Source organism: Coffea arabica, chromosome 3e, assembly GCF_036785885.1.
Source record: "Coffea arabica cultivar ET-39 chromosome 3e, Coffea Arabica ET-39 HiFi, whole genome shotgun sequence".
Taxonomy (NCBI): Eukaryota; Viridiplantae; Streptophyta; class Magnoliopsida; order Gentianales; family Rubiaceae; genus Coffea; species Coffea arabica.
The window spans coordinates 43,337,425-43,364,984 of NC_092315.1; the positions used below are offsets into that span (position 1 = coordinate 43,337,425).

General features: G+C 34.4%; 2 protein-coding genes across 2 annotated transcripts; one reads left to right on the plus strand and one right to left on the minus strand.

Annotated features, from left to right (window-relative positions):
• Nucleotides 1-2,266: 2,266 nt before the first annotated feature.
• Nucleotides 2,267-4,041, minus strand: LOC140038540 (uncharacterized). Its single transcript, XM_072083922.1, has 4 exons — nucleotides 3,772-4,041; nucleotides 3,244-3,426; nucleotides 2,917-3,021; nucleotides 2,267-2,857 (listed from the first exon to the last, which is right to left on the minus strand). The coding sequence occupies exons 1-4, from the start codon at nucleotides 4,039-4,041 to the stop codon at nucleotides 2,267-2,269; spliced, it is 1,149 nt and encodes a 382-aa protein (XP_071940023.1).
• A 5,682-nt stretch (nucleotides 4,042-9,723) lies between these two features.
• On the plus strand, nucleotides 9,724-12,320 carry LOC140038541 (disease resistance protein At4g27190-like). The gene is made up of 2 exons (XM_072083923.1): nucleotides 9,724-9,919; nucleotides 10,936-12,320. Exons 1-2 carry the CDS (start codon nucleotides 9,724-9,726, stop codon nucleotides 12,318-12,320), a joined length of 1,581 nt encoding a protein of 526 aa, XP_071940024.1.
• The last annotated feature ends 15,240 nt before the right edge of the window (nucleotides 12,321-27,560 follow it).

A 27,560-nucleotide genomic window follows, 5' to 3' on the forward strand; every position in this document is an offset into this window, starting at 1 on the left:
AAGAGGACTGATGAAGGATACCGGACTTAGTCATAAAGGTATCAAAAGGAGTGGAAAAATATTCTTTCGCATTATCACTGCGAAGTATACGTACAGGCACACCAAATTGATTCTTTATTTCTGTAACAAATGCACAAAAAATGGAATATAATTCTGAACGATCTTTCATTAAATAAAGCCATGTAACTCTGAAAAAATCATCAACAAAAATTACAAAATATTTAAAACCTAACTTTGAAGTGACTCGACTAGGACCCCAAACATCAGAATGAACTAACAAAAAAGGGTTCCGAAACCCGTTTATTGACCCTAGGGACAAAAGAAACACAAGGATGCTTTCCTAATTGATAAGACTCACATTCTAATGAAGACAACTGACTCAAGGTAGGGACCAACTTCTTCAAATTTGGTAGAGACGGATGACCCAAACGACAGTGAATTTCCAGAGGAGAAACAGTAGCAGGGCACGCAATCGGACCATTAGAGTTGAGAAAATAAAGACCGTTTTGCTCACGTCCTCCACCAATCGTCCTCTTTGTCTTCAAATCCTGAATGACAACAAAATCAAGAGAAAAAATAACTGAACACTGTAGAAATTTGGTAAGCTTACTAACGGACATTAGATTAAAAGGCAAATTGGGTACGTAAAGAACAGAAGACAGCGGAAGAGATGGGTTAATTTCTACAGTGCCTAGTCCTTTAACTTTAGTTGTAGATCCATCAGCTAAAGTAACATGAGGGAAGGAAGTAGACTCTTGAAAATTAGAAAAATTTCTAGAGGTACCTGACATATGATCAGTAGCTCCGGAATCAATGATCCATGAGTCAAAATTTTTGGAAGTGGAGAGACAAGCCATAGCATTACCTTTTTGTGCTAAAGATGCAGAGGGAAGAGATGCGTGATTTGCAGTTTGGTACTGCAGAAATTTGACATAATCTTCCTCGGATATGGTAAAAGTTTTCTGGGACCCTTGTGCTGAAGAACTTGATTCAGCTTGGTCAATGGTAACTGCATTAGCAAACCGAGGTGATTTTCCATGTAAATCCCAACAAGTATCATGAGTGTGATTCTTCAAACCACAATGAGTGCACTCACGGGTGCCTCGACCTCCACGACCCCCACGACCTCCTCTAATTCTTCCTCCACGAGAGCCACGTCCCAAGTTAAGTTGCTCTATCCGACCATTGTTAGCAACTAAAGCAGATTTGTCATTAATTAGAGCACCATCACCCTGTGCATTGTCCTTAGATACAGAACGTAAGACCCGAGCATACGCCTCTGCAAAGGATGGTAATTGTTCACCTGCTAAAATTTGAGATTTGATTGGTTCAAATTCTGGTTTGAGACCGGCCAAGAATTTGAGCACAAGCATTTGTTCTCTTTGCCTCTGCATAACTGTAATATCACTTGAGAGAGGCATTACGGCATTTAATTCTTCTGAAACTCGCTTAAGATCAGCAAAGTATTCAGTTACTGTCTTGTTATCTTGTTGCAACTGAAAATACTCCAAAGAAATATCATACATCCGTGAAAGATTACTACAGTATAATAACCGGACATAATCCCAAACTTCTTTTGTTCTCTCACAATGAGAACACATGTAAGCAATTCGTGGCTCCATAGAATTCCATATTGCTCCAAGAATTTGGGCATCCTCTTGAATCCACATTAGTTTCTTGTTGTCCTCCGTAGGAGAGTCATCTGTGAGATATCGTTACTTTCCCAAGCCTGTCAGATAAATCTTAACGGCTTTTGACCACTGTTGATAATTAGTGTCATTCAACTTCCAATTTGTGATTTGAGGCATCACCATTGGCATAATATTAGTAGACGTCACAATACCTTTTGATAGACTTTCAGCCATAGTGAATAACACTCCAAACCAAACGAAGGATTAAAACTCGAGATGAACAGCGCGTGAACAGTGCCATGAATAGTGAACAGCGCCGCGTGAACAATGCCATGAACAGTGTCGCGTGAACAGTATCCGATGAACAGTGCCCGCGTGAACAGTCGCGATGACCAAAACTTTTGCTAGATGTTTAACCCTAACCCTAGGACTTTTGCTCTGATACCATGTTAACAGGTATCTTGAGAGGAAAACATCTAGTCACCGTATTATGAGTGACCAACTAGTATTTATAGAAGTACAAATCTAACCGACTATTTACAAGAATACCCTTACTAATTTATTATCTATAAGAATACTAATATTCTCCTAACAAAGCCCAGTCCACCCTCTTTCTTAGGAGTACACACATCATTCTAGAAGACTTTGGGGTTATAATGCTGCTTAACTTCTCCTGCCCTTAAGAAGGATGATAACATGCTATGATCAATCTTTCTGACAACTGACTTTGGCAAGATAAAAGCACTCCCCCAATAAAGATGAATACGATTGAGCACACCTTGGATCAACTGGAGTCTTCCACCATAACTGAGCTTTTTGTTTTCCCAATTTTGAATCTTGCTAAATATTGATTGACAATCCTTCATAGATAGTCTATAGGTAATAAGTGGCAGCCCAAGATACTTTACTGGCAATTCCGCTCTAGGCATATGAACAATGTTGCATAGCTCATTATCTAAACTATCAACAGTTCCGGCTAGGAAAACTTGACATTTTTGGAAATTTGGCTTAAGACCAAATAACTCTCCAAACTCATGTATATTGTGATTAATTAACTGAAACGATTCAGGAGAAGCACCAGTTAAGAGGAAGAGATCATCAGCAAAGGCCAAGTGGGATAGTCCAGCCTTTCCACATTTCAGATGGAAGACAAAACCACTTTTATGAGCAATGCTCGATTCAAACACAGCAGTAAAAGCTGCCATGGCAATAGTGTGATAATAGTGCTGTTTAGAGGCATATACATGTAGTTGTGAGAAAAACAAAATTGCAAAGCATCAATAACCTCTTTACCAACCAGTTGCCAATTTGTTTTGAAGAATTCAGCATAGAAGCCATCCTGGCCTGGAGCTTTTCCACCTTTTATGTGGAATACTGCATTCTTTAATCCCTGCTCAGTTATCTCAGCTTGGAGATTAAGCCTCTATTCATCTGAAAGCTTATTGGATAGGACTTGGTGTAGTCTGGAGTTGTCAGGATTGAGATTCTAACTGCTAAATAATTGCTTGTAGAAGTCCACGGCCATCTCCTTAACTTTCTCATAGTCCTTGACAGTTTCACCATCATCAGCTTACAATGCCACAATTCTATTTTTTGCTGTATGGTTAGCTACCTGTCTATGAAAATATTTTGTGTTTTTATCACCTGCTCTAAGCCACTCCACCCTGCCTTTGTCTCTATAGAAAGCCTCTTCTGCCTTAAGGAGATCAATATACTCCATTTTTACAATCTTTTCCAGTTGAATAACATTTTCATCAGAAGGTTGTCCAGTGAGTGATTTCTGAATCAGACATAACTGCTCCCATTTTTGAAGCACTCTAAGCGAAGTGTTATCAAAAAATTCCTTATTGAACTCTTTAGCTTTAAGGACTCGCGCTTTTGACAAATGCTCCTGACTGGGCTGGCTTGAGAATCATCCTGGTCTAACCATATCTGATGAAGATCTCTCCAGACTTTTGATGACTTATCCAAAAAACATGGAACTTGTAAGGCTTTGGGCCAAATTTTAACTCAGAATTAATGGATATTTGCATAGCAGAGTGATTAGAAATACCAGGAGGAAGGAATTCTGCTTCAGTAATAGGGAAACCAGAATACCATTCTTTATTTACAAAAAACTCTTTTTAATTTTACTATATACACGCCCACCATCTTCTCTCTTATTACACACAGTGTAGAAACAGCCCTTAGCAGGAAATTCACCAATGTCTAGAGTATCAATTATTATATCATTGAATGCAGAAATAGCACCAAGGTCATATTCTAAACTTCCCAACTTTTCAGAATAGTTCCTGATGATATTAAAATCTCCCATTATAATCCAGGGAATCCCATCAGCAAGAGGTTTAAGACTATGAATGTGATCCCCTAATGGTCTCTTCTCTTCAACTTTATTTATCGCGTAGACCATAGTTACTATAAACATATCAAAACCAGGAAATTCCACGAAACATGAAATACACTACTTATGAATTTTAAGTACAGAGCAGGTCATATCATTTTTCCAGCAGTAAATAACTCTACATACACTACAAATACTACCATTGTGCACATAATGCCAATTTGGCAAACATTTCTTCATAACTCTATCCACATTTTCAATACGGAGCTTATTTTCAGTAATACCAAGCATACTAGCTGTAGTACGATTCACAATCTTTTGAATTTCTGATTGTTTAACAGGGTCATCCAACCCCCTAATCTTCCAGCATACTAAGTTCATTATGTAATTGAGGGATAGAGATTATTACTCGTGCGTTTCCTTGCACCTGTGCCCAATTTTTCACCTTTCTGATGTACTTCTTGTGAGAATTCTGACCTCTACAGGTTTTTTCCCAATTCAAGATTCAGCCTCACACCACCTGAGCTGCCATTCCCAACTAAAATAGGTCCAGCTTCTGTAGAAACTGAGATTGTACCTGTTTGAGCAGAGTTAGACCCCAGTTGAGTCAGTCGACCTGTAGCCTTATTTGAGCACTCATCCACCTTAGTATATCTAGGAGCCACTACATTATCCTCTTCCAAGACAACCAATTTCTCTGCTTTTCTTCATGCACTTTCCCAACTGATTTGGAAATATCACCTTTTGATTCCTTCGATAGCCTTTTGGTAGTTTTAGCCACCAATGGACACATTTTCACTTTATGTCCAAATTTCTGGCAGTGAGAACACCCGACTGGAATCCATTCATACCCTATTGGCTAATTCCTCAATTTCATAATAATAAGGTTAAATTATGTATAACCCTGGTTTTAATCTATTGCCATGTGATCCCCTAACATCTCAAAATATCCATTTCACCCCCTATAATTTTTTGTAAAGTGGAAATTTGATGGAAAATAGCCTGTTTATTGACATTAGTTGAAATACCAATAGTTCTTTTACTTAAATGCTAAATCAATCAATGGTTTAACCATCTTTATAAAGATATAGGGAGATTATAAATAAATGCAAAAATCACAGAGGGTAAAGTGGATATTATACAAACTATAAGGGAGTCATATGAATATTAAGAATATATCACGCTGACTTTGAAATTGATATAAACACTATAATTGATTGTGCATTCCGTTCATTTTCCACTTTACACAAAATCACAGGGGGGTTATGTGGTTATTTTAAAATTTTATGGGGGTTATTTGGCATTATGTAAAATCGCAGGGGTTAATAAGTAATTTAATCCTTGTAATAAGAATTTTTTGAAGGCCTAGGGGCGTCAATCCTTAACTCAACACAAATTCTAGCATAAGCAACATGATCCTGGGCAGCAGTTTGCTTATCAATGTATGATGAAAGGCATCATATCTATTTGAATCTTTAAAGTCTAATCCAGCTGAAATAATCTTAAGCATTAAAATATCTTTGGAATCATATGTAGGATTATTTTGATAAATATGTTTTACTCCTTAAATCCACCAAGGGAGTTTGGAAATTTCAGGAAAAGTAGGAGTTGTCATGTATATAGCATTGATTACTCTAAATTTATACCATTTTTAAATGAAATTACTGTCACATCCCTGCACGCAATTCATCCGAGAGGGTACACCAATGTAACTTGCAAGTTCACTCAGGCCACCTTCAGTATAGTATTGGAGCTTCATTCTTGGGAATTGCACCCAAACTAGAGTAGCATCCAACTCTTCTTGTGAAAATCAAGATCAGGACTCCATGGCATTGGGAGCAACATTTTGCTAGCCATGGGCCATGAAGACTGATCCAGCACTTTTACTTTTGACTCTGCATCAGCAAATCTGTAAACATACATCCTTTTTTGTAAGGATGAGACCTTAATTTGCCCTAACTCCTTCCATCCAGAATTGACAAACCACTACATTGCAATCTCTTTCCCAATGGTGAACAAAAGCTTCTCCATCTAATCAATTGTTTTTCAGTCGAAAATTTGGTTGCTCATTAAAGCAAAGGTGTTGAAAGACTAGCCAAACTAGTACATTGGAGATTATAGGGTGTAAAGTGGAAATAGAGAGGAAAGATCAAAATATAGGGTTATTATCACTTTATCCCCTTAAACTATATCATTACTATCAGTTTACCCCCTAACGTTATCTTTTAGTCACTTTATCCCCATAAGTAATTCAACTCTAACATGTTAAGAAATTTTGAACAAAAATACCCTTTTATTTTATAGCATTACTACATTGTTATTATCACTTTATTCGTTTAGATTATAGCAATACAATCACTTTAGTTCCTAACATTATTTTCTAGGCATTTTATCTCATCGTTAATCTAACTAGTATGGTCAAAAAATTTTAAATATATTTACCCTTTTTTATATATAATTAGAAATAAAAAATTTGAAATGGTTATTCTTCCTTTTTTTTCAATTTAAGAGATCGAAAAACATAAAAATAAAAAGATTTTCTCAAATTTCTTTTTTTCATATTTATTAATACTAGGAAAAGAAAAAGAGCTAGGAAAGAAGGAGACAAAAAATTAGATTTTGCAAAAAAAGAAAATAAAGAAAAGTCTAACATTATCGTATTATTTTAAGGTTGTCAAGATTGGGATTGGAATTTGGTGGTAAACAAAAAAGTGAAATAATTTTAAAATAATAAAAGTATTTAATTCTTTTTTATTTGTAATTTTTTTTTAAAAAAAAGAATTGAGCTCTCTCTCTCCCCCTCCCCCTTTCCATCTTTCTATTTTTTTAATATTAATAAGATTGCTAAGAAGAAAGAAATTAATACTTTGACTTTTTTCTTGATACTAAAAAGGAGAAGAGTCACTTTAAATTTTTTATTATTTTTATTATGCAAAGAGGAGGTATTTCCTTCTAAAGTTTTTTGACTTGCTAAGTTGGTTTAATGGTAGGATAAATTGCCTAAAAAAATAACTCTAGGGGGTAAATTAATAATGAGACTATATTTTATGGAGGTAAAGTGATAATAATTTTAAGGGTTAAACATGTCTTTTCACTTTAATTAACAAACTCCGTTAAATTTGACCGTTAGTCTTGGGGGTAAAGTGATTAAAAGATAACGTTAAGGGGAAAATTGATAGTAGCACCAAACGTTAAGGGGATAAAGTGATAATAACCCCAAAATATAAGTTGTGCACGTGTATAGAGGTTGCCTTTCTTTTGTTGTGAGATTGACTTCTTTTTTATTCTCAGAAATCAACTATTGCAAGAATCCCGACGAAGAATAAGTCGAGACTTGATGATGATGGCTTAACGGTTCTTCAATTCTTTTGTTCCTTTGTTTAGTTACACCTACTCTGAAATCTAGAGACAGATTTACCGATAGTCAAAGTGAAAGTTTAGCAAGTATTTTAGACTTTAAGATAAGTCGAATAGGGGAGCAAAGAGCCACTAATCAATCATTGAGAGCTGGAATGGGTGGGGATAGGAAAGGGAGCACGGGTGCACGCGGACTGGAGGACTGGAGACTCTCCAGTCCACGTGCACTAGAGGTGGAGCTGAACCAAGTAGCTCGGCTCGAGCTCGCGAGCTACTTGGTCAACAGCTCGAGATCGAGTTCGGTTCACCAACGATCTCGAGCTCGAGCTGCTCGTTAGAGCTATCGAGTCAAGCTCGATCTTAGATATATGATACTCGAGAGTTTGACGAGTTCTATCGAGTATCGTATAAAAAATTATATATATAATTACTAATATAAGTAAACAACTTATGAAATTTACAATGAACCATTCTACCACCTTTATTTATTTGTGTGGACAAAGTAGGGATTTCATAAATCATAAATCATTATTTGTGTGGACAATGAAGGAAAGCACAGGTTTTCGAGCTCATTTTACGAGCTACTCGAGCTCGAATCTTATACGAGTTCGAGCTCGAATTTTTTTTTAACTATATCGAGTCGAGTTCGAGTATGAAGTTTGAGGCTTGTTCGAGCTCGAGTAGTGCTCATAACCTTCGAGCTCGAGCTCGAGTATGGTACTACTCGAGCTCAACTCGACTCGACAGCACATATACTGGAGACTTTCCCATTTTTTTTCTTTTTCTTTAATTTTTCATAATTAAAGGGTCTACAAAATGGAAAAGGAAAAGAAGTGGAGTTGAGAATCGAATTAGGAATTTCATGACCACTTATCTAATATTCCTATCAATTAAGTTGTGTTTTGGGGGCATTTCTTTCCTTTTGTTTGTACTTCGATCTAGAAATCAACATTGTTGATGTATAGTTTGATTAAAGAAAATAGGATGATCTTTGCAATATTCTAATGGATTTGAGCTAAAAAAATTCAGAGGATTTGATAAAGACATTGAAATGAAATACGAGAATAATTTTATTTCACAAAAAAAAAATTAGAGTTATATAAAGACATTAGAAATGAAATACGAGAACGATTTTATTTCACAAATCCAATGTCTAGGAAGTGTCTGTTATTTTCGTTCTTTATACATGTATTCACAGAAACTTTTTAACCTGTTAAAATGCCTATTAAATTGGTTAGACGCTAAGTGCAACTAAAATGGACTCAAGGAGGCAATGTACAGGTAATTAATTCAAAAGCATAAGATAAAAGAAGGGTAAATTACTCCCTGTGGTTTGGTACTTTATCACATAAACCCCTATGGTTTAAAAGACATGAAATGGTAGATTTGTCAATATATTAGTTTAACTTTAACTGTTTACAATTGACCATTAATTTTAACAAAAAAATTAACGGTGACACTTTAAATCAAATTATGAGGATGTTATCTATAAGATTTTAAACAATTAGAGGGTTATATGGTAAAATACCAAATTATAAGGGGGATAAAATGTAGTTTATCCATAAAAGAATGACAACAAATATTTCTCTTCTAAACAAAAAAAAAAAAAAAAGTGGAAAAGCAACATGAATGCCAGGGCAAAAGTCAGGGTACGTGTTTATGTTCATAAAAATATATTTGTTAGCAAAATCAATGTGTAACCTTATATGTATGTGTGTAAATTCTCTATATGTGGAAGTAGGTTTTCTAGGTAAGGACATGTAACTTAATTGAAAAGAATTAATGGGTTAAATTGTCACTTGACTATTAAGTTCGATAATTCAATACATTCTAACTTGTCTAAAATCCACATTTGAGTTGCTAGATTTTCAAAATTCATTGATGAAAAACATCCTACCCTAAAGTTATTTAAAGAAAAAAAATCCTATCCTGTGAAACATAATTTAATTTAAAAGAATAAGACAATGATTTAAAGGAAAAAAAAATCCTCCCCCCCCCCCCAAGTTGTTTAGGTATAGGTAAACTTTCAAATTTCCACACAACATTAGATTTGTTAATAATTTAATGCTGTATTGTCCAATAAAATTAGATAAGAAATGTAACATTAGGATTCAAGAATAACTACTTAAATAAGTACCTAGCAAAACAAAAATTCAAACAATATGCAACACCAGAATATGTTCTACATACATGAGAGCAACATGTTCTACATACTGATGACCGTCCCTGCACGGTTAATGGCCACGATTTCCCCTCAAAAATTTGTGCGGGTGAGATTACAAGTTGTAACTCGATTTCCGTGCCATGTGTGGGTCCCACAAAAATTTACTCTAAAGTTACGCGATGTGTAATAAAAGTTACACGATGTACAAAGAAAGTTACGCGCAGTTGAAAATGGCCAAAACCGTCCGGGACGGTTGCACCTGCAACCGTCCGTGCCCCGAGTCCGAGTTTCAGCGTTGGATTTATCAAGAAAAATTTGCAGTTTGCAGGATGCCAGTTCTGCTACCAGTTGGGCAAGCCGTTATAGGTGCACAAGAGGATGCTAAAGGCTGCTTTCTGTACATAAAGCACAGGAGAAGGCATGGCTGCAAACGAGCCGAGTCGAGTCGAGCTTTGGGCTAATCGAGTCGAGCCTAGACTAAATTTTACCAAGCTCGAGCTCGAGCTCGAGTTCGACGAGCCGGCAATTTTCGAGCTCGAGCTCGAAAAAAATTAAAAAAATAATTATTTTATTTTTTAAAAAATAAATAAAATAATATATTTTTTAATAAATAATAAAAATATTAAGGATATATATGTAATTTTACTATTAAAATAAAAAAAATAAAAATATATATATATTTAAAAAAAATATATATATATATACTTAAAATAAAAAAAATAAAAAATATTATATATATACTCGAGCTCGCGAGCCGGCTCGCGAGCTAACGAGCTTAATATTTTGAACTCGAGTTCGAGCTCGATTTCGACTCGAGCTTGACTCGAGCTGCTCGCGAGCAGTTCGATTCGTTTGCAACCCTAGGCATGTCATAGATTTACCCCGAAATTTTGAAAGTCTAAAACGTCAAGTGAACAGTCTCCTTACGCATTGGAATGTCGTAAATGATGATATAAATCGTCAATCAGCGACCATATGGATAAACGATAATTATACAGCTCGTTATGATGACTTGTGTCAGATATGGATTGATTACCAAGAGAACTTCGTCAAGAAATACAAAAAGATAGTTGGACTTGAATCAGATGCAATCATGGTTCAAAGTCGTGGTCGCGGTCACGGTCGCGGCCCAGAACGTTCCACATCGGTTTCGGCATATCGGTCATGGTCTCGGTGAGACGCAAATTTTAAAGTATTTAATATTCTAAAAATTATTAATAATATAAAAAAAGTATGCTAAACAAAAATAATAAAAAATAACAAAAGAAATGGCCAAGTCAATCCGTCACGGTGTAACTTGGCCGATTTCTCGTCTTGACTCGGGATAACTCGGAGTGACTCGGTGTGACTCGGCCGAGTCAATCCGTCGCGGTGACGTCTCGGCCGATTTCTCGGCGAGTTAAGTATCTCGGTATCGTTTCGTCACGGTATCGTATCGGTAGGGGCCGAGACTGTGAACCAAATCCCAGCAGGAAACCAAATCCCAGCCCATGAATTGTTAGCTGCTTCCAAAGGTTGGAAGAACAAATTTTGTACCCCAACATTCTACAAGCTTGCAAGGCTGGATAAAGACGTTGTCAAGTTTACGACTGAAGTCTCTAATCTCGAAAATAAGATAACACTTGAGCACGTAACCAGTCTGATAAATCCGCAAATCGTTGTAAGACAGGGGGCTAAAGAACTGACTGATGTGCCTTCGCATCATGGGCTCCTTGTTGAACTGCAGCTCTGTTTATATGTGGCAGGCTGTAGGAGGATTGCCATCTATGGAGCACCACAAGTTGGGAAAACAAATATTTTGAAAAACTTGAAAAACTTGTTGGTTCGATGCCCTCGCGGCCTGGAATTCGACTATGTCGTTTGGGTGACCTTTCCGACTGATCTGCCAAAGCCAGATGACATCGCCAATAACGTACAAGAGAAAATTCTTGAGCGTCTGAACTTATCTGGGCAGAATAGTGTAAGTGGGAAAAAAGAAGTAATATCTAGAGCACTACGTGAGAAATCATATTTGCTGCTTTTTGACGGGTTCTCTTCATCAATTGAACTTGAGGACATAGGAATCTCTGAAGAGCATGAGCACGGGAAAGTCATCATTGAAGCTAAGGATCCACATCTCCTGAGGAATTTTAAATTTCATAAAGAAATCCATTTAGAGAAACTACCACCTGAAGACTCGAGGAAATTGTTTGATAAGATCATTGCTGACGAAACATTTTGTAAAGAAAACAGAGATCTAGGTGACTTGATTCTTAAGGAGCTTGGTGGGCTTCCAGGTGTGATCGCATCTACAGCAGGACAGCTGAAAAGTAATAAACGAGTACAATACTGGGACGGTGTGAAGCAAAGATTGAAAGCTGATATTTGGGACAATAATCTTGTGGGCTTGGCAGGAGTAAAATCGGCTTTTGATACAGCTTATAGTAAACTGAAAGAGAATGATCGAAAGTGCATACTTTATGCAGCATTGTTTCCAAAAGAGTTCACAATTCCCATAGATATTTTGGTCGAATGTTGGAAAGCTGAAGAATTCCTAAGGTGTCCTATTCCTACATTCTCTTACGCAAGAAGAGAAGGAGCGTGTGTACTCAACCAGCTGACAGAGCTTTATCTCTTAGAGAGGTGTTCCGAACACCATGTCAAGGTGCCAATAAACTATAGGAGAGTTGCACTTGAAACACCTTTCCCTGGGGAGAAAATTGCAACATCTTTTGTCAGGTCAGGTCCAGAGATAGACGGACACCTAAAAGACGAAGAATGGGAGATGGCCAGAAGGGTGTCTTTGATGCGAAGCCAATTAGAGGAATTACCTGTGAGCTTAAAATGAGGGCGCATATCAACACTATTTCTGCAACTTAACCCAGACTTGAGAATCATTGAGGAACCGTTCTTCACAAGTATGATGAAACTTCGAGTTTTGGACCTGCACAGCATAGGAATAAAATTGTTGCCACATTCTATCTCCAACTTGACATCGCTCCGGAGTTTATACCTCAACAATTGCTGTGACTTAACTGAGCTCCCACGTAAAATAGTCGACCTCAAGGAGCTCGAAGTTCTTGATATTCGAGACACCTCAATCTATTGTTTACCGAAAGGAGTCTGCAGCTTGGTTGGCCTAAGGTGCTTAAGGTTTTCATTTGCCTCGGGAACGTGCAATCCTAATCCGGAACCAAGATTGTGGGAACGTATTGTTCAGCGCCCAAATTATCCCACAACAGGGAGAAGGGTAATATTTCCCCCCGGAGCTGCTGATCAGCTTACTAAGCTCGAGGAGATGACCATAGTCATCACTGATGGAAGCGGTGAAGAAATTGAAGATCAAATAAGAACAGAGGTCGGTGAATTCAAGAATGTAAATACTAAGTTAATTTTAATTCGACAATCTTCGTCCCAGTCACAGGACCAAGGAAATCTCGTTCAACAGAACGGAGAGGGAATAAAGCTTCCGAATCCAAGTGTTCCTGAAAACCCCGTTCAAGATCCGACAATAGGAGTCCAGTCGCTGAGATCCGACAACGGGGTAACGTTCCCTATCTGATCTATACTCTATAGTGCATTTTCCAAAGAACCAAAAGGGGCAAAATTACTTGCTGTTGTTATGAAATAACAAAAATGTGGATGTCCCTTTGTATTACCAATGGGATTAATTCATGATTTTATAGCTACATTATGTATAGAAGTTACAATTCATAAATTTATTCATGTAGTGAAAAGACCGTTTCATAAGTTTCTTCATATTATTGTAGTAGTGGATGTTTAATAGGATTTATGTACCTTTAATCTTGTAGTACCTATATATAGAGGTACATTGAGACCCTTTGGGGGTACTTTTGTATCTTGTTGAAATATAAGGATATCATTCTCTCTTTCTCTATTCCTTTCTCTAATACTTCTTCAATTCCTATTGTAGCATTTCATTTTATTAGTTTTATAACACGTTATCAGCACGAAAGCTCTACTTTTGAGCAAAAGGTGAAAACGGAATCTCTACCTTGAGTAAAAGTGAAACAAGAGATTCTGCCCGTATTTTTTCGGCAACTTCTGTCTACTTATTGAGTGCCTATTGCTGAGCAATCATTAAACACAAATATATACTGTTTGACATCTTTGAGGTATATTTCTCCTTTTAATTCTACTTATTTATCTTTAGAATTATTTGTTATAGATACTTATATTCTGATGCAATAAATTTTGGAGATGCTATTATAGAAAATCAATTATATTTGAGGATCTACTTGTCCTTTGAAATATTTAAAGAAAAAGATTCGATCACCTGAAGATGATCGTTCTTTAACAAAAAGATTTGACCACCAAAAGATGGTCATTATTTCAAAAGTCTGGTATGATAAATTTACCTATGGTTACAAGAACATAATTCTGCTATGTTTAGAATTATTTCTTAGTTGAAAATAATATTCTCTACATATTTCTCAAATATGCTCTTGTAGTAGCAATATTGAGAAATATGTAGAGAATATTATTTTCAACTAAGAAAAATAATTCTAAACATAGCAGAATTATGTTCTTGTAGTCATAGGTAAATTTATCGTACCAGACTTTTGAAATAATGACCATCTTCTGGTGGTCAAATCTTTTTGTTAAAGAACGACCATCTTCAAAAGATTTGATCACCTGAAGATGGTCGTTCTTTAACAAAAAGATTTGACCACCAGAAGATAGTCATTATTTCAAAAGCCTAGTATGATAAATTTACCTATGGCTACAAGAACATAATTCTGCTATGTTTAGAATTATTTCTTAGTTGAAAATAATATTCTCTACATATTTCTCAAATATGCTCTTGTAGTAGCAATATTGAGAGAAATTTTGAGAAGTATTATGTACTTATTGCATGCGAGTTCTAGTTCATTCCCAGAAGTGAATATGGCTAAATTTCAATTTATTAGTTATGGTTATTGCCATGACTATGATTTTGGTAAATATATATTTTACCATGACAAAAGAAAAAGTTATCACTTGAAATGAGATAATAATGATAAGGACAAGAAAATAAAGGTCCTAAAGATAAATGTCCCGAAGTATATTTGACGAATCAAAATTACAATAGCATTTTCACATGGCCAATTTCTTTAAACGCCCTGAAGGTGTATGATGATTGATTTAATTTATGATAGTAATTGACTTTTCTTCCTGAAGAAGAAATGGATGTTAAATATTTGGGATCAAAGGATTATGGTGATGATATTTGTCCCATAAGAATTATGGTAATAATGATATGTGTCTCGTTCATAAGTGCTACTATATATACTATTTTCCAACAAAAGAGACAAATACAATTAGTGGTAGTGTTTAAGTGATTGAAAACTCTGGAAGAGCCACTGCTATATTTCTCCCTGTAGGAGAAAAGTTTATCATAAATAAAGCACTACTTTTTACCATGTCTCGAAAAATTTATTGAATTTGAATATCCTTTGAAATGGATATCAAATTGAGACACTAAATGAGACAATAATAGAGATCATGTTTAGAAATCAAATGAGATAAAGGTTAAGGGTTAATCACATTTTATCCCCATAAAGAATACTCCATTTCTCAGTTTACCCCCTAACCTTTAATTTTGCTCACTTAACCCCCTTTAGGACAAAATTGCCCTTGTATTACTTTGACTTTTTATTTACCTTGTTTTCCTTTCTTTTGTTTCTTTTTCTCTTTCTTCTTTATTTAATTCTTCCTCTTTCCCACAAAAAATTTCACCTTAATGATTGAAATTAAAAAAGAGGAATTGCAAAGATCTATTTTCTTCTTAAATGATTAAAAAAATATTCAAATCACTTTCCTAAAATACAATTTTTTTAGCCTTTCAATTCTTTTAATTTTGGGTTTTCCTCTTTCCTTTCTAATTTCTCATTTTATTTTCAAGAAAATATCATAAGATAAAATTGTTTTCCTTTCTTTTATTTCTTTTTCTCTTTCTTCTCTCTTTCATCCTTCCCAATAGAAATTCCATTTCAACGAAAATTTTTGTTTTGAGTTTATAATTGCATATTTCTGGGTGAAGATTTAAAAGACATCAAAAACTAATTTTGATTTTTTGTATGATGCCACGTGTCACAAATTTCAATTGATGATTATTAATCAGGTCACAATTTCATCTTAAGATATTTTCTTGAGAATAAAATAAGAAACTATAAAGGAAAGAGGAAAACCCAAAATTAAAAGAATTGAAAGGCTAAAAAAATTATATTTTAGGAAAGTGATTTGAATATTTTTTTTAATTTTTTAAGGAGAAGATAGATCTCTGCAATTTCTCTTTTTTAATTTCAATCATTAAGGTAAAGATTTTTGTGGGAAAGAGGAAGAATTAAATAAAGAAGAAAGAGAAAAAGAAATAAAAGAAAGGAAAACAAGGTAAATGAAAAGTCAAAATAATGCAAGGGCAATTTTGTCCTAAAGGGGGTTAAGTGAGCAAAATTAAAGGTTAGGGGGTAAACTGAGAAATAGGGTATCTTTTAAGGGGATAAAATGTGATTAACCCAAAGGTTAATTATATCATAATAACCATTCGAGAGAGAAATGGTTATCGATATAGTTGTCTTCATTCTCATTTGATTTATAATTATCACCTGCAGTAAACCAGAAATTTACTGATCCCAATGGATATATGAATTGACAAAAGTGAGAATATTTGAGAGCCGACAAGTATTTATACACACCCCTTTATATTATATATGGTTCTAAAAGAAATTTAAAATTTATGTCGAGTATGAATCACCTTTTACGATTAAATATTGTAAAATATTGATGGGTGATCTATTAAATGATTTATTATTCTGATGAACTACGATTCCCGACATTAGGGGGAGGAAAAAAATCAATCGAAAGAAAATCATCTGAAAAATTGGATTTCCTCGATCCTCATACAAAATAATGTGAACTAGAAGTTCAAGAAATTATTCATTTGCAGAAAACTACAAACCAATTGTCAGATATATTATCGACTCCAGAAGAGTCATTAAATCAACTATTCCTGCAGGAAATACTCTAATTAAAATTGATGTCCCTAAAGGACATGCACAAGTGCTACAAATAAATTTAAGGCCGGCCTACCTAAATTAGGTATAAATTGATTTCAAATATCTCTGGAGATTAAATAAATGTCATGACAAAATTCAACCTCTTGAAGAGGTCGCTCCTGAAGAGCCAACTCCTGAAGAGAATGAAATCATAGAAATTTAATTGGGACCTAATAAAATGTAGCACTTGATATTATAAAAGTTGATGAGGATTACGAATCTAAATCGATTGATGAATGTCGGTATAGAAATGATTGGCCAAAGTGGAAAGATGCGATCCAATCTAAATTGGATTTATTAATTAAAAGAAAAGTTTTTGGACTTGTAGTCCAAATACCCAAAGGTATAAAGTTAGTAGCTTAAGGATTTTCATAAATGCCTGAATTTGATTATGATGAAACGTATTCACCTGTAGTGGATGCTATCATATTTAAATATTTTGTGAGTTTTGCAATACATGAAAAACTAGAGATGCGTTTAATGGATGTTGTTATTGCATATTTATATGGAAATTTTGAAAATGATACTTATATGAGAATTTTCGAAGAATTCAACATGCCTGAAGCATGCAAATCAAATCCTAAAGATATTTATTCTATTAAATTACAAAGGTCTTTGTATGGGTTCAAATAATCTGGACGTGTGTGGCATAACCGCCTCAATGAATGTCTAACTAAAGAAAGTTATACCAATGATCCAATATGTCCATGTGTTTTTATCAAAAAAATGGATCAAATTTTGTGATAATTGTTGTATATGTTGATGATCTAAATTTGATTGGAACTCCTGAAGAGATTCAAAATAGTGTTGAATATTTGAAGAAGGAATTTGAGATCAAAGATTTTGAAAAAACAAAATTCTATCTTGATTTACAAATTGAGCATTTGAAAAGTGAAATTTTTATCCACCAAACTGCATATACCCGAAAGGTATTAAAGCGGTTTTATATGGATAAAGCATATACATTAAGTACTCCAATGGTCGTCAGATCATTAGATCCTAATAAGAATCCTTTTAGACCGCAAGAGGAAGTTGAAAAGACACTTGGTCTTGAAGTACCATATATCTCAGTGCAATTGAAGAATATTGGAATGCGACGATAAAAAGATCTCAAATAATGTTTGCATCAGGGAGAGAAATTAATACACAAGAATAGTGTACTCTTTTTCCTTCACTAGAATTTTTGTCCCGATGGGTTTTTCCCTAGTAAGGTTTTAACGATGCATATTCTTTGTGTAATGGACATCCAAGGGGGAGTGTTATGAAATAACAAAAATGTGGATGTCCCTTTGTATTCCCAAGGGAATTAATTCATGATTTTACGGCTACATTATGTATAGAAGATACAATTCATAAATCTATTCATGTAGTGGAGAAACCGTTTCATAGGTTTCTTCATATTATTGTATTAGTGGATGTTTAATAGGATTTATGTACCTTTAATCTTGTAGTGTCTATATATAGAGGTACATTGAGACCCTTTGGGGGTACTTTTGTATCTTGTTGAAATATAAGGATATCATTCTCCCTTTCTCTATTCCTTTCTCTAATACTTCTTCAATTTCTATTGTAGTATTTCATTTTATTAGTTTTATAACAGCTGTGACATTCTGTCAATTTATTTTATTTGCTTTTATATATATTGGACTAATACCGCCTTGTATTCCCTAATTTGTTGACAATTCTCACTTTTCACCCACAAATTTTGGCACATTATACCCCAAGTCCTTAGATCCGCCCGTTTGACTTGTATTGTTAATATCGTAAACAGAACTAACGGAAGTAAGAATTGTGCATAGAATGCACTAGTGTAGTAATTACGCTAGTGAGAAGCGTACACAAGATACACTAATGTAGGGATTACACATTAGGGAAGTAAGAAGCGTACGTAGAATACACTAATGTAGGGATTACATATAAGTAGAAAAAATGAATTTCACTTTACACCCTTTAACTTGTATTTGTTTTCTACTTTACACTCCAAACTTTAGTTTGAGAGATTGTATCTAGGGGTGACAATTCGGGTTCAAATCAGGTTGGCGGGTCGGGGTCTGACCCGACCCGCCAGAAAATCTGTTGACCCGAACCCGACCCGCCAACCCGTGACGGGTCAGGTATGCTGACCCGAACCCGAAAATTTCAGGTTGACGGGTTGGCAGGTCGACCCGAAACTTAATTTTAATTTATTAATTTATTACTGTAATTTCTAATAAAATCAATTTCTCACAAAACTAATTACATAATCAAGTAATAAAAATTTAAATAAATAATTCCAAACCAAATCTAAAATAAATTAAACACCGTAAAAGTGTTTTATCCCAAACAAAATATAAAATAAATTAAAACAGTATAAAAGTAAAAAATAATATAATATATTATTTGTCCAAATATAATAATTTCAATTTCATACAAATTAAATAAATTCATTTAGGATTAAGTAATTAATGCCTTTGAAAAAAAGAATAACTTAGTTTAGTTAGATAAAATTATTTTTATGTTTATTAAATTATTTTTAATTCGTAAACGGGTCATATCGGGTCATATCAGGTCTCCACGGGTTGACCCGAAATCGACCTGTTTTCTTTTCGGGTTCATCAGGTTCAACCCGATTCTGACCCGAATTCCCGAAACCTCAACCCAAACCCATTAATTTCGTGTTAGATTCGTGTCGTGTTTTTAGGTCGTGTCGAAAATTGCCACCCCTAATTGTATCTAGCTTTAAAATTCATTCCATGGGAGTCTAGTTGTTAGCATCATAACTAACTAAAGTAAGGATAATGCACACAATGCATAAGTGTAGCAATTGCATAGCAGTAAAATGAAAAAAAAAATAGAGAAGGAAAATTTCCTTATAATTATCAACAAATTAATCCATTTATAGTGTCCTAGGGTCAAAAAGAAGAACCCAATAAAGTAAAAGAGAGTCAAGGACAAAAAAAATGGAAAATCCGAGGTTTCAACTAATAACCTTTCAAGGAAAAACATTTCCATACTTAAGTCTGAATCTTTGACTTGTATCTAACACTAGATTGGTGAAATGAACTAGTACTTTGTATTGGAAGGATTGGCACAACTAATTCCTACTGCACTAATGCTCATTATAAGACACTAGTGAAAATGGCACACTCGATGTGTGTGTGCAATTTAAGAAAAATCACCTTTTATATGAAAGAAATCAATAAAAAATTTTCATAAATGAATAATAAATTTTTATCTTTTAAAAGTTTTTCTAATGAATTTGGTGGTTACAATGTTTGTGGGTGGTTATGGATGAAAGTTAGTTATGGTTATCTTGGATGAGAATTTAGGCAACATGTGACCATATATCAGAAATTAATTAAGTGATTGTGAGGGTAAAGTTGAAAGTCTAAATAGTGACAAAATAAAGTTTACACCAATTTCAATGGTCTCCCATTATATATGCCATAGATGATTTATTTTTGTTGCAACATAGAAATTTCAAAATTTTCCAATAGATTGACCTTGTGTTACCTAAATATAAGGAGCTAGTCCTAGGGTTGTTGAACTTCATGGGCAAGAAAGATGAAATAACTAAATTACAATTGAAAACAAGAATTTCTGGTTGAAGAACTATAATATGTTTACTGTTGTTGTTAATGTTCCACTTGTATTCATATTTTGTTGATTATTTTAACAAAAGTGAAGAATGGAGAACTGGAGGATTTCTTAAAAAAAAAAATGGAATACTGAGATCTCTTTACATATGCTATTTTGCTTATGGTATTGACTCAAATAGGACAAATATGAGAATTTAGGATGCAGTGGGGGTTTAAAATTAAATTTTAAGGTGCAGAGTGAGAATCAAACACAAGTTCAAGGGTGGACAGTGAAATTAGTCGCTCATCACTTATGTGCAGTTGCTACATTTGCGCGTTTTGTGTACACTTCTCACTTCTGTCTGAATCAAATGAGGAAAATCTGAGAGTTTAGAATGCAACTCATCCAAATTTAAGTTTGTGGTGCAAATTGAGAGTCGGACACAAATTTTGGTGTGCAAAGTGCAATTAGTTCTTTTATTTTTTAACATTTGTCATTTATAGTTAAATCCCGCCTCAAATATTTCTTTAAATAATTCGTTCCTTTAGAATAAGACGTTTAACTTAATATTCCGACCCATCTTGGAACAATATGTTAAATTCCTAATGCAGAAGTTAAATAAATTCTTTCTAAATCAATGTTCACAGAGTTAGAGGCCATCCCAACCGCTGGACCAAGGAAATCTCATTCTGTCCCAATCGCTTCTCATTCAACCTAGCAGAGGGAATAAACCTTATGAATCCAACTACACTTCATGATTCGACAACAGGAATCCAGTCCCCAAGATCCAGGAACGAGGTAACCTTCTCTATTTGATACGCAGAACTCAGGGCTGCAAACGAATCGAATTGCTTACGAGCCGCTCGAGTCGAAATCGAGCTCGAACTCGAGCTCAAAATATTAAACTCGTTAGGCTCGCGAGCTCGAGTATATATATATATTTTTTATTTTTTTATTTTAAGTATATATATATTTTTTTTATTTTAAGTATATATATTTTTTATTTTTTTATTTTAATAGTAAAATTACATATATATCCTTAATATTTTATTATTTATTAAGAAAAAAATATTATTTTATTTATTTTTTTAAATATAAAATAATTATTTTTTATTTTTTTTCGAGCTCGAGCTTGGCTCGAATCAAGTCGAGCTCGAGCTCGAACTTGAAATTGTCAGCTCGTCGAGTTCAAGCTTGAGTTCGAGTTCAATGAAATTAAGTCAAGACTCGGCGCGATGAGGCCAAAATTCGATTCGATTCGACTCGTTTGTAGCCCTACGCAGAACATTTTTAAAAGGGTCAATTTCAGTTTTTACCCCCCAAACTATCATCCAATTGAACTTTGCTCCCTAAACTCTGAATTGTACACTTTAACTAACTTGAACTTACAATTTCTAGCACATCATTACAATTGAAACAATTCCCGTAGAGTGAAACTAATTGCAGCTTGCCAATATTTATGAAAGCACACTTTCAACCCATGGTAATTTTTTGTCCCTAAAATGCCTTCATGAATACCTTGGAATAGCTTGGAGGCTTCTTAAAAACCCTATTACCTTTTGATTTCCTTTCATTTTCATGAGAAATCATCATGGCCTCTTCATCGCTTCACTAGACCACTTCTATGGACTCTTTTTCTCTGTAATTTCATCAGCTTTCCCAATTTTGTCTCACAAAAGTGCACCGCAACTTCAGTCTTAGTGAAAGAAAAAAAAGAAAGATGAAATTGTTGGAGGAGCATTAAAAAATTTCTTCAATTTTTTCAATCTGATTGAAGAAAAGGGAAGACCCGGAAGCTTGGCTAAGCAGAAATTGCAAAGAAAGTTTCAGATTTTGGGTTTAAAGATGTGATCTTTTGACAAAAATATTAAAAGGGTATAAGATTGATGTAAAGTTGTTGCATGATTGATAGTTATAGTCATGACATTGGATGTATAAATAAGTAAAATTTGTACGATTTGATCTGTTGCTTTCATGGATACATAATAGTTGCAAGTGATCCCAAAAGATGTTTATTCCTTACTGATAGTGTAAGAATGTTTCAACTTTATTGCATGTGGACCCGCATGCAATACAATAACGTGTTCATTATGGAGTAGCAATTGAGTTTCACGGAATCAAGTTTTGGGATCATAAATACTACTCCCTCCGTCCCGTTTTGTTAGTCTTGGTTTTTTTTTTTTGGAAAATCGTCCAAAACATCCCTCACATTTTGTAAAATAACTTTTTTCGTCCCTTACTTTTAAAAGTGTAATTTTATGTCCCTTACATATTTGCATCGGTCAAATTTAGTCCCTAACTAGGTTTTCGATCATTTTTTGACCGGAATCCATCATGTGCAAGGCACGTGATCATTTTTAAAGGGTAAATTTGTCAAATTATATTTCACATAATCTGATCTATAGTTCTCCACATTTTATAAAATAAATTTTTTTGTCCCTCACATTTTATAAAATGATTTTTTTCATCCCTCACATTTCACAAAATGAATTTCTCCATCCCTCACATTTCAAAAAATGAATTTTTCATTTCTCACTAATTATGTGTGTGAATACATTTTTTTTAAACATATGTATATGTCTATTTGATTTTGCTTAATAATAATAGCATAAACACATGTATGTAATTAGGCCCAACTTGTGGGCTATCTTTTCTTTTTGTATGATCATGACTAATATTTACCAATAGAACCTTAATTTACATATTCTTATTGTATTTTGACCGAAAATAGTTTTATTGGCTAACTTGACAATAAATGCAAGATTTTTTACTAGCTAATATCAGATGAAATCAAATGATCACGTATAATATATGGTATTCGTATTGTTAAGTGAAATCAAATAGACAAATACAAATATTTATGTTATTCGTATTATTAAGCAAAATCAAATAGACATATACATGTGTTTTTACACAAAATGTATTCACACACACATATATATATATATATATATATATATATATATATATTTTAGGGTTTCCCTCACACACATAATTAGTGAGGGATGGAAATATTCATTTTTTGAAATGCGAGGAATGGAGAAATTCATTTTGTGAAATATGAGGGATGAAAAAATTATTTTATAAAATGTGAGGAACGAAAAAAATTTGTTTTATAAAATGTGAAGGACTATAGATTAGATTATGTAAAATATAATTTGATAAATTTACCCTTCAAAAATGATCACGTGCAGGATGGATTTCGGCCAAAAAATGATCGAAAACCTAGTTAGGTACTAAATTTGACCGATGTGAATATGTAAGGGACATAAAATTACACTTTTAAAAGTGGAGGACGAAAAAAGTCATTTTATAAAATATGAGGGACGTTTTGGACGATTTTCCCTTTTTTTTCACACAAATTAAGAAAAGTGTAATTAATTTGGTTGGAAACATAAATTTAGATTAATAATTTCCTAAAATACCCTTATGCTAAGATAGATTTTTCATTTATCTATGTATTGGAAAAGCTCAATGTATTCAATGTAGTGGGTTAGTATTTAATGTATTAATAACAATGTATTAATAACAAGATATTTAATAAGGGTATTTTAGACAATTTGAAAGATTACTATATTTCTTAATGGGAAAGTGGACTACAATTTGGGACAGACGAAAAAGGAAAACAAGACTATCAAAGTGGGACGGAGGGAGTAATTTATTAGTTAAGTTACACAGGATCAAGTTTTGAGACCATGCATAACTATATTAATGTATTATCTGGATAGTTACTGAAAATTTTGACATTGCTGCACTTTATTGTTTTTTATGGATTTTTGCATGCAGCAAAATGAGTGATGTATTGCATCTATTGGAATTTGGAAATAGATTTATGGTAGCCTATAACTATTTTTTTCTTGTTTGCTATGATAGCATACTACCAACGGCACAAAAAATAGTAGTGGTGACGATATCAATGACAAGGAAAAAGAAAACGCACCGCTGAAATTACTTCAGCCATTGGTTCAACTTTTCGTTCAGGTTATGGTGTAGGTAAAAGAAAGGGCTTAAGCTCAAGCTCAGGAACAAGTCCTGTTGATAAGAGAGGTAGGGGCAGAACTAGTGGGAAATGTAGAAGGGAAAGAATTGTAAGAGGAAGAGGAAGAATTAGTGGAGGGGGAAATCCTCTTGGACTTGATGATTTATTATTCACTGGTGAAGCACCAATAACTAGAGGAAGAGGGAGGTCTTATGGGACAAGTAGGAGGTATCTGAAACCTGCAAATAGAAAGGGAGCTCCACATCAGCCTACTCACAGAAGTGCTGCGTTTACTCAACCTGCGGCACAGAGACAAAATCAGAATACTATTCAAGCGGTTGCACACCAGTATACTTGTCCTCCTACTTCTCCAATGTATCCTCATGCTACCCAACTTTGGCACCTCCCAACTAATCAATCAATGAATCCTCATTCAACTCAAAGTTCAGAATCTGGTGCAAGTACTCAGGTTATCACTTCAATTTCAAGATATAAAGGCTCTCACAGAATGTATAATTATTTCATGCTTTAACTTCATAATTTTTCAATTATATAGGTTATTAGAAGACAAACAAGGTTTGGAGATGCACATTTTAGTCAAATTCCAGCTGCCGGAGGGAATGCCGGACAGGCTAGCCAACTTGGACAAGTATTTAGTCAAATTTCTATTAACACCATACCTGGCTATAATGGTCCGTCTGCTTCCAACTCAGAATATGTTGCTTCCTGAGTTACTATTTCAGCTTTTGAAGTACCTTTTTTAGCCATTTGCTGTTGGCAGACACAATTCTGGGGAACATAAGTAAATTAGGAAACGAGGAAATTATGAGATTACAGGTTTACATTCTTATTTGTACCTTTTCCCATGGCAGACTACCCTTTCTCTCTTTGATCCCTTGTTGCTTTACCTTCCCGTTATTTACTTTATTTCTCGACCTGATTGTTTCGTATGTTGGCGCATGGTCTTATAGATAAAAGGAATTAACTGCTACTGGATGGAGTGGGGTGAGAGGGGTTAGTTTTCACATATCCCACTTCTTACATTGTCTCTGCTTCCTTAAAGGGTATTATCGTATGCCACCTTCTCGCAATAACATTCACTGCTACTCACTAGACTTCAAATGGATGATTAGTGCGTGGAGAATTTGAACTTTAATTATTATCAAGTTTTAAATACAAAAAGTCTTTATAATTTAGCCAAAAATCAAAAAGTCATCCTATGATTTCAAAAAGTCCATATAACCCACACAAACTTTAAACTAGGTAGTTGAAATTTTACTTGTATCCTGTTCGTGACTTGCAAGTGATGCATTATCATTTTTTTTATTTTTTATTTTTTATTTTATTTTTGGTGTTGATATTCTTTTCACTTAACTATCATGGATGGTTTTATAAATTTTAAAAGATTTCACACTTTTTAAATTTTTAAAACATGTTCATCATCTTCGTCTTTCCTACCCTATCCTCCCCCTTCACACCAATCACCACTGCCTGCCACCACCCCCTTCTCTTATCTCCCCTCTCCCACATTCCCTCCCTCCTTCTCTTCCTTTTTTAACCCTCTCCCTCTATCCCCCTCAATCCCAGTGAAACTAGAATTTGGCCTATTTGACGTAAGGGGATGTACTATTGTCTCTCTCATTGAATCAATTCTTCTCTCTCTCAAGAAAAGGAATCAATAATCTTTTCTAATGCGACGTCGATGTTTATTTACTTATTCTTCTCTCCATCAGTTTCTGTAGTGGCCCAATTGTGAATTGTACTGATTTGGTATTTACTTAATCAACCTTTGCCGGAAAGGCCCTGATGTTCAATTACATTGTTGGAAATGCATTCTTACTGTACACAACTACGTGATTTCGAGTAAGGAACATTTGCAATTGCATCTAAGATTAAGTTAATATGATATTATCTATTTCAGTGTTCGGTAGTATTGGATATTAGGCCAAGAATTGAGAAGAATATTTGGAGACAAGGCTAGTTTCAATTGTTTCTTTCTTTCATTTCTTTCACTTCTTTCACTTCTTTCACTTGTATATTGCTTTGGAGCTTACAAGGTCAATTTATAGTTGTAAATGATCATTCTAGATGTACAGAGAAGACTTCCAGCCACATTTATCAATAACATTCTTAATTTCTCTTGCAAACTATCTCATTAATTTGAATTGCTAACTAAGTAATTAATCAAAGTTCCCAACTAACTAATTGATTCAGCACATTATTCAACATATTCCTCCATTAATGTGCTATTTTTGAACTCCAAGCATCTCTTGAAAGTAGCTGAACTTGTCTTTTGAAAGTGTCTTGTTAAAGATGTCTGCAATTTGGTCTTTACTCTTGCAAAATTTCAGCTCAATTTCACCATCTTCAATTACATCTCAAAACCAATTCTGACTTCTCTCTCTAGAATTCACTTTCCAGATGAGAGCTTCTGACAGGTGCCGAACCTGTACAATAATAAATACCTACTCGAGAAAAATACAGATTTTGTATATAGCGGTGAGTAGGGTCGAATCCACAGGGACTGGGGATAATTCGTTTCTTCTAGAGTCCAAAGTATGGGGGGTTTTGGATTAAATGCTAACTAAATAAATTAACTGCAGAAAATAATTGATTAAGAGGAATAATTAAGGGAAAACTCTAGCCAAGGGTACACTTCAGAAATGGTTCATGCACTGATCATTGATGCAGAAATAATTCCAACATTTAGTAATAGATTGGTTATAGTTGTCATGCACGCGATAAACAACCAACCCTTCCTTAATTTATCGATAGCTAAGGTACGACCGTTAGCTATTTCTCTAACCCAAAAACAACCCTAGGTACGACCATAGGATTTAATTTCTAGATTGCATTAATAGTTAGAAAGGCCCAATCCTAACCAACAAACACGCTACGAGGGTTTGTTTAAGCTAGATCATATGCTCCCCTGACATAAATCCAATTACGCCAGTTGCTACTGAGATAGAGATAACGAACAATTACGGATTCAATTACCCCTATTTAGCAAAAATAGCCTATATGAATAATTAATTATTGCGCACTAATCAATCATACACAAGGCCATAGCAATTAAAATCAAGGAACATATAAATACCAATAAATGAAGAAAATAATTAAAACAGATTCGATCTCACAGTAATTGTCGAACCAAATCGTCAGTTGTCCCCTTGACTAGAAAAACTTAGCCACGCCTCATGAGAAAATCTTCCCGTTGGGGAATATTGTCGAACACCTGACGTGTGTCAGAGGCCAGTCAAAAGAAAGAAAACTAGAACTAAACTAAAAAACTAAAACTAAAGCCCTAGATGTCTTTTGCTTCTGTACGTTGTCCCCTTTTAAAACAACAAAAGAAATATGACTAAAAGCTATCTAGGTGGTCCCCACACATGTGGACAAAGCCTCCCAAGTACTTCTTGTTCCAAGTCTCTCTACGTTGCTTTCTTTGAAGCCCAAATGACCAAATGCCTTTCACTAGCTTGTGGTCCCCCAC

Bases quoted from the DNA above. Each gene is read 5' to 3' on its own strand.
- LOC140038541 (XM_072083923.1), top strand. From the start codon at position 9,724: ATGGCCAAAACCGTCCGGGACGGTTGCACCTGCAACCGTCCGTGCCCC. The intron at 9,920-10,935 runs GCAAACGAGCCG...TCGTATCGGTAG, and splicing joins GCACAGGAGAAGGCATGGCT to GGGCCGAGACTGTGAACCAA.
- LOC140038540 (XM_072083922.1), bottom strand. From the start codon at position 4,041: ATGGTCTACGCGATAAATAAAGTTGAAGAGAAGAGACCATTAGGGGAT. The intron at 3,427-3,771 runs GTATATAGTAAA...AAATGGGAGCAG, and splicing joins AGAGAGAAGATGGTGGGCGT to TTATGTCTGATTCAGAAATC. The intron at 2,858-2,916 runs GTTATTGATGCT...GCCTCTAAACAG, and splicing joins GGCAACTGGTTGGTAAAGAG to CACTATTATCACACTATTGC.